Source organism: Pipistrellus hanaki (assembly GCF_964339955.1).
Source record: "Pipistrellus hanaki genome assembly, chromosome: 7".
Taxonomy (NCBI): domain Eukaryota; kingdom Metazoa; phylum Chordata; class Mammalia; order Chiroptera; family Vespertilionidae; genus Pipistrellus; species Pipistrellus hanaki.
Genome location: NC_140509.1, coordinates 78,706,075 through 78,716,221, shown reverse-complemented (window position 1 = coordinate 78,716,221; position 10,147 = coordinate 78,706,075). Strand labels below are relative to the sequence as shown.

The 10,147-nt window shown below is 54.3% G+C and overlaps 1 protein-coding gene across 1 annotated transcript; it reads left to right on the top strand.

Annotated features, from left to right (window-relative positions):
* The first annotated feature begins 1,255 nt into the window (after positions 1 to 1,255).
* Positions 1,256 to 9,040, top strand: VGLL2 (vestigial like family member 2). Its single transcript, XM_084889781.1, has 4 exons — positions 1,256 to 1,552; positions 3,797 to 4,109; positions 6,119 to 6,634; positions 7,848 to 9,040. The coding sequence occupies exons 1-4, from the start codon at positions 1,472 to 1,474 to the stop codon at positions 7,886 to 7,888; spliced, it is 951 nt and encodes a 316-aa protein (XP_084745907.1). The 5' UTR covers positions 1,256 to 1,471; the 3' UTR covers positions 7,889 to 9,040.
* Positions 9,041 to 10,147: the final 1,107 nt, after the last annotated feature.

Genomic DNA, 10,147 nt, shown 5'->3' with positions numbered 1-10,147 from the left:
AGAAACAACGTATCTCTATGCGTGTGCATTTGTTCGCAGTCTTATAGCCTGAGAACCGACGTCAGACTTTTTGTTGCGTTTGTTTAATTCGAGAATAAGTGGCGTTGGCTGGCATCAGTAATCCACCTGCCTCTTCCCTGGGTCTGGGCCCTCAATGCTCCCAAACTCTGCCCCCACCCCACTCCCGCCCCCGCCAGCCCGAGTCTGGCCCGCCGCTATTCCACCTGACCAGCATCAGAGAGCCTGGCTCAACTCATCCCTCAGCTCCTGACAAACGCTCCCGGGGACACGGGGTGTGCCGGGTGCTTGGGGAGGACGGAGAGCATCCGTGTCCCGGGAAGCCGGTGGGAGCCAGGAACACCCCGGGGCAGCGAGCTCTGGTCTCAAAGCGCCCGACCCTCTGCGGGACGCCCGCGGAGGACGCGCGGGGCCGGGCCCGGGGAGGGCTCGGGACTCCTCGAAAGCAGCTCGCCCCGCAGGAGCCGGAGGGGGCGGGGGGGCCTGCGAACCTGGCGGGTTCGGGTGGAGCCCATCCCAGAGGAGGGGGCGGGATCGGACTCCTGAGGGGCCGAGGGGCCGCCCCGGAGCGGAGTCCGGTTGTGGGGGCTGGCGGCGGGGGCTCCGGGCCGGAGACGGGCGCGCAGGGGGAGCAGGACAGCGGTGCGGGCTCCAGGGGCTGCCGTTCCCCGCAGCGCGCGTTCCTGCGCGCCCGGAGGAGGGCCCCGGAGGAGGGCCCGGGAGGAGGGCCCGGACCCCTGGGACACGCAGCCTGCGGGGCCCGGGAGGACTCCCAGGGAGAGCGGCCAGCACGGCGCCCCAGCCCAGCGCCCCGCCTGTGCCCTGCCTCGCGCCCCCCGCGCGCACACACTCCCCTGGCCCATCTCCCGCAGCGCCTTTCCCCACCACGCACCAACTTCCCCTCTCTTTCCTAAGGTGATAACCCCCCTCCCGCCTCCCCGCTTCCCTCCGCTCCCCCCCCCCCCCCCCCCCAGTCCCTCCGCCCCAGCCTGGCCGGAGTCCCCGCACCTCCGGCAGGAGGCCTCTGGGCTGCTCCGTACCCGGGCCGTGCAGCCCGCCGCGCCCAGGCCCCCGGGGAGCCGGGTCCCCGTCCCGCCCTCTCCATTGGCCCCGGTCCCCGCCCTCCCGCCTCCCTCCCCTCCCCTCCCCTCCCCTCCCTCCCCTCCGCGGCCGCCGGGTGGCGTCAGCACGCCCGCTGGACGGCCGCGGGGGTTTAAATGCCCACGAGCCGGAGCCCGGGCGCGTCTGTCCCGGCGAGCGCGGCCGCGGCTGGGATTGCAGGGGCGGGAGCGGGGCGAGCAGCGGGACCCCGAGCCGCGGAGCGCACTGCCCCCGCCCCTCCGCCCATGACCCCGGGGCTGGGGTCCGAGGGCCGCCCGGGCAGCAGCATCCCCGCGCCCCGCCGACCCCGAGTGGAGGGTGAACGTCTGAGCCGGCTCCGCCGCGGAGAGCCATGAGCTGTCTGGATGTTATGTACCAAGTCTACGGTCCTCACCAGCCTTACTTCGCCTCCGCCTACACCCCCTACCACCAGGTACGTGCCGGCTGCGGGGCCGGGACCCGGGGGGCGCCCCTGCTTCTGCAAACCCCGAGGTCGGGGCGTGCGGCCGGCGGCAGCGCCGCCCGGATGCCGGGATCGCCGCGCGGCTACCCGGTGGATCGCGCTCACCCCTTTCGTTTGCTTTCCCGGAAGGCAGCTAAGCCCCGCTGCTGCGTGTCCGGGTTTGCCGGGAATCATCCGAGGAGGATGGCGCCTGCTGGGTGGTTTTCGGTCTGTCTTCTGGGCCCCAGATTCGTCTGAACCCAGGGCGGGTGCAGGGAGGTAGATGGGAGCGAAGCTTGCCCACGGGAAACCGAACTTTGGTCCCGACAAAAGCAAAAGCCTGTTTCTGTCTTTCTGTTGGAGATGCAAAGACCCTGGTTCGCATCCCTGCAAACTTATATAAGGCATGATTTTTTCCCCGTTCCAATTCGCAGACGATCGGGCCAATTAATTTCAGAACCAGAGAATTCGTTACAGAGAGTACCATAGGAAAGGCATTGATTGTATCATCTTCGCTTTGCAGAGTTTGGGGGGTATTCCTGGGGTACAATGGACTGGGCGGAGGCAAGCTTCATAGAGAATACTTCCCCTTCGGGAGACGGGGTCACCGAATTGGGCTGCCCTGCCATCAACAAGCCCACTTTTCATAAGACCACTGAACCCGGGTTCTGCAAACGCACGTTTCCTCTCATTGCTCCTGTTTGTCTGTTCTCTGGGCTGTGTCTGCTGAACAGTTCCCTCTGTTTCCCCAGCTGAAGTAGCGAAAACTAAGGACAGTAGTCCAGGAAAAGGCCAACATCACATCCTGGGGCTGGTGAGGGGCCTGACCGGGTTGGAAAGTGAGGGCCTACACTCCGGCTTTGGGGGAATTGAAATACACCCCAGTGTGGGACAGAGGCCACACCTTCACCCATTCTGCTTGCAAATTCAAAATATCTATCTGGCTTTTGTTTTTCCCCCTCCTCCTCATCTCACTTCCCAGCCTGGAGATCTGGTCTCCGTGTTTGTTTTAGAGCCAAGCGGGAATGGGGTGGAAGTAGTGAGATTGTTAAATGGCTCTTTTGACTTCAGCATCTGAGCCCAGCTCCTTCCCAGGCTGGAACTATGGCAAAGAGGCGATGGTGGGGCGGTTTCCTGTCTGTCTGTTTGTCTCCTCCCTGGCTCTGGACCAATCTATTGCATGGAGATCCCTGCTCATTTTTGCACGGCCAGGCCATCTCTGCCTGCACAATGCTTCCACCTTACATCCAGTCCACTGCTCGTTTCTAAGAAAGTGTGTATAGCAGTTGCACTTCATCTTTTAAAATCACTATCAGATAAGTCACTCCTGACAGAGCCTCCCGGCCAAGATTTTCCGCGGCTCCCTTTTATTACGCGTTTCCTCTGTGTGCCCAGAGATGGCAAGGCTGGAAATGCTCATGACCCATTGGTTTTCCTTTACTCCGGAAGGAAGATCTCTTTACAAACCGAGACAGACTCTTAAATGGAAAGTATACGGGCAACCAAACAAATATCCACTTACGCGTATGACAACGGCCCGTGTCAGGATGTCATTCACCTGTCCACTCACGTGATTCTTTCCTAAGTGGAACCGTTTCAGACCTTCCATTCTGCAGCGGGGCTTCTTCTGTAGCCCCGGTGTGTGGAGGGGGTTGTCATGTTCCGTCATGAGGATGCTTCATCCCGCCTCCTGTGTCTCTGCCCTGGATTCCCGGCAGGGAGCAGTCGGGCCCTCACTGGACCGGATGCCCTTTAGTCATGGAGGCTGGTTTTGAAAAATACACACAGGGGCAAGCAAAAGGAGGTTTGCAGTTGTGAGTACGGGAAACACAGAGCTTATTCTTGCATTGTTATTTAATGACTCCTGTGTTATTTATTTGTATTATGTAAGCCTGCTTTTGCCCACTCTGTATATCTGCCCGGAGCCTGGCTCTGTGGTCCAACTCTGGCCCATAACTTGGTTCCTCAGGCGTCTTCCACAGCCTTCACCCTGACACCTCAGCATTCTGCCTGCGGCTGGCAGCAATGCCGGGAGACAGAGAGAGATCAGGAAGGCAACCCGCTTCTCGGGAAGCCCACTCATGTTCAGGGGCAGGTGGAGCAGCCCGCATCCATGAGCACCAGTGCCAGTTCCCTCAGGGATGGGAGGAGGAGGAGGCTGAGGACGTGTTGTCTGAACCCAACCTGCCTTCTCTTTTGAAATTGACTCCTCTGTTCTTTCTCTCTTTTGAGCAGAAACTAGCTTATTACTCCAAGATGCAGGAAGCCCAAGAGTGCAACGCCAGCCCGAGTCACAGCAGCGGCAGCGGCAGCTCCTCCTTCTCCAGCCAGACTCCCGCCAGCATCAAGGAGGAGGAAGGCAGCCCGGAGAAAGAGCGCCCACCAGAGGCCGAGTACATCAACTCCCGCTGCGTCCTCTTCACCTACTTCCAGGGGGACATCAGCTCCGTGGTGGACGAGCACTTCAGCAGGGCCCTGAGCCAGCCCAGCAGCTACTCCCCCAGCTGTGCCAGCAGCAAAGCCCCGCGGAGCTCGGGGCCCTGGCGGGGTGAGTGTGGCGGCCCTCAGAGATCCCTCTCAGCCCAGGGTCCCCTAGGGGGGCTCAGGAGACGGAGATGCAGCTGAGAGAATGCAGGGTGTCAGAGGAGAAGGGAGGATGGGCCTTTGGAGATGGGTGAGGACATCATCGAGGGAGGAATAGGCGAAGGCATAAGATCTCTCCTCCAGAAGGCAGAGAAGAGCAGAGCATTGACCTAGAAAAAGCACCAGCCTTGGAATTGGGAGGCCTGTGCTGGCTGGGTGCTGGTTCCACCCGCTTCCTAGCAATATGACCTTGGGCAAGTCTCTTAACCTCTTCGAGGTCACTCTATTTACTGGTCTCTAAAATTAGAATAATACTTGCCCTCCTGACTATCCCTGGAGATGGTCCTAAGACAAACAGAAAATGTATGTAAATGCACCGTGGACGTGGGAGGTTTTCAGGGCCCTTACCCAGTTTCTGAAAATTTGCCCAGAATACAAAGTCCTAGGCCCCGCTGCCAGCAAACTGTGCCAAGAAATGTCTCCTAAAACCTACCTGTGCCTTTTCCTCAGGTTTCAGTTATTTGGGAATTCTTGAAGCAGAAAGCATCTTTCAATAAGCAAATAAAGTAGCAAGGAAATGAGTCTTTGGGTACAGCCAAGACATCTCTTTATTGTTCTACCCTTCCCAGAGAGCACTGCTTTATCTAGTTGGGGACAATGATTTCTTAGACAAGTCAACTATATGTTCCTTCTATTCTGAAATCTCCACCTCCCTTATTACCCGGACAAAACTACAGTTAACTGTTCAGTAAACTTTCTCACCAAGCTCAGTTTTTAACATGTACCGAACTGAGAAACCAGGACTTTGTTGTAAGAAGGAAAACAAATATTACATTTTGGGGGAAATGACAACTCTTACCCTCCTTCTTCCCCCCTCCCCCTTGAGTCTGAAAGTTTGTAAAAACCTTGTCTAGACAAGCTCCAAAAACATTCATTTTGAATACAGAACATTCTTTTTTATTATTCAGACGCCTAAATAGGTATCTTTAAGAGGGAGACTGCTCATTATTTGGAATGTATTTTAAAAGTATTTTACCTTCTCTAGGTGTACAGATGCGTTCCCCAGAGGTGCTCAATAATGAGTTCAATGTCTTTCTTTCCCTCCCTCCTAACGGAAGACAACGCGTCTGATCTAAATGCTGTTCTCTTAAAATGCTCCCAGACCCTAGGGACCCACAGTGATGCTGACGGCAATCATAATAACAATACTAATAGTAAATCAGAAGAGTGGCTTCCATCCTTTAATGCACAAAGTTTGTTCATTAAAACTCAGAGGACCTTTCCCATCCCGTCCCTTTGTGCAGATAAGACAGCTGCCCTTGTAGTGTGTCTGGTTTTCTGTTCTTGGAAAAAATAATATCGGAAAGAAGGTTTCTAGCAAGGAGGCTAATAATAGCAAGACTTCGAACTATGTCTATGGACTTCTAGTCTATCGGAGGCGCGTTTTCAAGAACAAGGGAGGCTGAAACGCGAGAGGGGCCGGGAGAGGGCTAGGCGGCCGACCAAGAGCGGGAAGAAGAGTGTCCAGGCTGGGAGGCAGCGGATGGGAATAGGGAAGCCGCGTCCGCCCCGAGGCCGGCCGGGGAGGCGGCTGAGAGGAGTTAGGTGAACTGCCTGCGCCCCGAAACAGGGGCTTGGCGAGGGGAGGTCTCTCCGCTCCTCCACTTCCCACCATCCCCGGGTCTGCAAAATCGGGGGGGCGGACCTGCACCCCGTAGAGTCCTCCCTCCCTCCCCCCCTTTCTTTTGTCCGGAGCCCGGACCTTGAATTCACAGGCTCCAGCCCCTTTGGAAGGCGCCGCCCCAAAGGCTGGGCTGCCGACCCGCCCCCAGCCGCCGCTCTCCGGCCGCCGGCGGCCCCGGGCTCTCGGCTCTCCCCGCAGCCTTGGGGGGTCGGGGGGCGCGATCGATGGCGTTTCCCCGCGTTAACAAGCTCTTTTCCCCCTTCTCTCCCCTCCGGCTGGCCGGCCCGCAGACGGCTCCTACCCGATGAGCCAGCGCAGCTTCCCCGCCTCCTTCTGGAACAGCGCGTACCCGGCGCCGGGGCCCGCGCCGCTGGGCAGCCCGCTGGCCGCCGCGCACTCGGAGCTGCCCTTCGCCGCCGCCGACCCCTACGCGCCGGCCGCGCTGCACGGCCACCTGCACCAGGGCGCCGCCGAGCCCTGGCACCCCGCGCACCCGCACCCGCACCCGCACCCGCACCCGCACCCGCACCACCCCTACGCGCTGGGCGGCGCCTACCCGCGCCCCGCCGCCGTGCACGAGGTCTACGCGCCGCACTTCGACCCGCGCTACGGGCCGCTGCTCATGCCCGCCGCCTCCGGCCGCCCGGCCCGCCTGGCGCTCGCCCCAGCGCCCGCGCCCGGCAGCCCCCCGTGCGAGCTCGCGGCCAAGGGCGAGCCCACCGGCGCCGCGTGGGCCGCGCCCGGGGGACCCTTCGCCAGCCCCGCGGGAGACGTGGCCCCGGGGCTGGGCCTCAGCGTGGACTCAGGTAAGCGGGGAGCGGGCTGAGCGCGGGACCCCCATATAGCGTCCTCCTTGGGGTTGTGTTTCGGGAGACCCTGGGTCCTGGGGGGGAAAGGAAGGGGGGACAGAATGGGAAAGAAGGACTCTGCCCTACCCTCCTCGCTGGTAGATGTCACAGAGGATTTTTTTTTTAAAAAAATACCATTTGTTGGAAAGGTTCTAGTTCCACGCTGTTCGATTCTGTAGCCGCTAGCCACGTGCATCTGTTGAGCACTTAAAAATGTGGCCAGGCGGAACTGGGATGGGCTTGAAGTGCATAATACACAATGGATTTCAAAACTTTGTAGGAAAAAAAAAAAGAAAGTAAAATGGATCTCACTCATATTTTGATATTGAGTGCGTGTTGAGTTATTTTCATCACATTGCATATTGAATATATTAGGCTAAGTAAAATATATCACTATGACGAAGTCTCACCTGTTTCTTTATACTTTTTTCCCCCCAATGTGGCTGTCAGGAAATTTAGAATGATGCACGTGGTTCCCATGTGTTGTATTGGTCATTTCGAAGGGTGCAGTTTAAAACCCTCTGCAGCTTGGGGGTACAGGGAGGCAGAGGGAGTGTCTGGTCACCCAGTGACAGTTATAAGGAAAAATATATGATGAATATCAACGTAAGTGCCAAATTAGGCAAATCTCTTAAAAACATAAAACTTAAGAATAACAATGTTCCTGGCTTGAAGGGCTGAATTTGAAAGGTACATTCAGACAAAGCTTTGCTTTTTTGCTGTCTTTAGTTTTAGGACAAATTTTAAAAAGAGAGAGAGTTATAAATACAATCACTGGCTTGTAGTTTTGCCCACTCCCCCTTCCCTCGGGTGAAGATTTGGCACTTCTGTTGGCTTTGCTTTTACTTTCGTTCATGCCCGTTAGATAAATTCTGTGACTTCCACAGTAAAACAGTGGTGTTTGTCTTTCTCTTTCCCTTTCCTTAACTCTCTTGTGCCTCCCCTCCCCCACCTCCTTCTTCTCCCTACTTGCCCCTCACCCCCATCTCCTCCCTCTGTCTCTCTTTTATTTTCTCTCTGCTTTCAGGTTTGCAGCCTCAGGACAAAAGCAAGGATCTGTACTGGTTTTAGACAGCTCACCTTCCTCCCCATAGGTCTCTGCCTAGCGCCCTTGGTGACGCTCAGAGCTGAATGGAGTGGGTTTGTAACGGCTTCTGATCTTGGTTTGCAGCTCGCCGCTATTCCCTCTGTGGTGCGTCCCTCCTGAGCTGACCTGCTGACCCAGGGCTCCCCCTTCCCTTTCCCTTCTGACCGGCCAGAAGGCTCAGCATCTGTGCCTCTCACTTCAAGGATGAGGACATGGGGAAAGGCAGAGCCTTCGAACTTCTCCCTGTGTCGGGAAAACCAAATCACACACCTCAGAAATGTCATCTAAAAAGAATTCCTTCTGTCAAAAGGGCAGATCCAAAGACTCTGAATTGTGGTAAACGACTTTGGGCAAACCCCCAGAAATATCTGTGGTGAGGTCACTTGGGAAAGACATCCGGACTTTTTGGTGTGAATATTTTCTATGCTGATGTGAATTATTTCATTACGTAGTGTGATCACAGCACTACTGATGTCAATATCCTCAGATTTAAAATGTATTTGTATTTGCATTGGAGACGGTGGGAGAGAAGTACAAAGAAGCCCATCATTCTTCCTCACCTCGGAAGCCTCCAGCTCCTTCCTGCCCACTCCCCCCTACAGCCCTGACTCCAGGCACAAAGACACACTCTCTTCCTCTGGATCGTGGAAGCCTCAGCCTGCTTATGAGTGGCAAGTGGCTCATCTGGAGCCACCTGCCCACGTCTTACTGAAATGCAGCTGTTGTAGGACAACTGTTTAAAACTCCAGAAATACATCGACCAAGGTGGCACTTCCCAGTGTTTGGCATAACAATTGCAATTGCACTGGATATATTTTATATGTGTGTGTGTGTGTGTGTGTAAATATCATATTTTTTACAAGGAACACTTTACGATGAAAGAAGAAACCCTTCTCTGCCTTCTCTCCCACAAATTCTGTCCCTCGATTTCCTCCCCCAATGAGAAATAAAAAAGGATCAAGGGATCCCCAACTGTCTCCATGAAGAAGCAGGAATCACCCATGGGGGAGGAATGTTCCATGGAGTCTCCAATACCTCGAATATTTTCCTCTGTCTCTGTGGTCATGACTTGGTCACTTCCTTGTTGAAACAGGGGAAGGGGTCTGTGCACTGGGCAAAGCCGAAGGTGATGAGGAAGAAGAAACAAACATTAAAGGTGTCTGTTTACTACAAGGCCCCTGTGTTGTTTCATACAAAGAAAATAAATCGTCTTATGTTTCTCTAGTAGAATAAAATATAGCAGTATGATCTGATGTCAGAAAGTAAAATTACTTTATCATATATATACATGTGTGTATATAGATGTTACTTTTTGCTTTTCCAAAGTGTTTGCAGTTCTGTGAAACCTGATAATAACCCCTCTATTCATCAAGCCTGGAATGAAATGTTATGTATCACCCTACTCTTTTTACAAGTGAGAAAATCAATTGTGGCCATAGCAGCTCAGGTCTTACCTCTTAGCATTCATGGAGTCAGAAACAGAGATGGCACTGAAAGCACCATCCGTACATCATTCAGTCAGATATACATTTATTTTATATATATTAGAGGCCTGATGCATGAAAATTTGTGCAAGAGTAGGCCTTCCCCCGGCCACCGCCACCCCTCTGGCATCCAGGGCCCCGGCTGGCTTCCCTCTGCCCTGGCTTCATCAGGAAGGACATCTGGAATGATGTCTGGTTAATTAGCATATTACCCTTTTATTATTATAGATTATTAAATTTTTTTGGAGAGAGAGGATGGGAGAGAGAGGTAGAAATATCAATGATGAGAGAGAAGCCTTGATCAGCTGACTCCTGCATGCCCTCTGAGGGGAATCGAGCCTGTGACCAGACCAGGCATGTGCCCTGACTGGGAATCGAACCAAACTGGTGCCCCCCTGGTTCCTGGCTTGATGCTAAACTGCTGAACTACACTGGTTGGGCTGTGTTTATTCTTTTCCAGAAAAGAATGATTGTTACTTCTTAAATTCTAAATGCTTAAGACAGTAGAGTGGTTGGTTAAAATATGTCTTTGAAATATTGGTCATTTTTATATCTTAATAAGCTAGGCTAAGAAACCAAAGCTACCACTAGGTGGAAAACATTATTAAGAAACTTATGGTTTTCTCATGACATCAACATAATTTGTGTGACTCTGAGAGAAATACTTTGTGTTATACCCAAGTTGCCTTTGTAGATTGTTAAAGCATAACATTAGTTCAAATCCTGACCTTCATTATAACACGAGAGGCAAATATCATTTATCTTGAATAACAGTCACAGAAATTGGGGGCAGTTAAGGAGCCTTACTCAGAGCATGACTTCACAAAGTTACCCATCCTCTCTTCCTATCATGTTGGGAAGCTATGAAGTAGATTATGATCATTGCAAGGACCTATTATT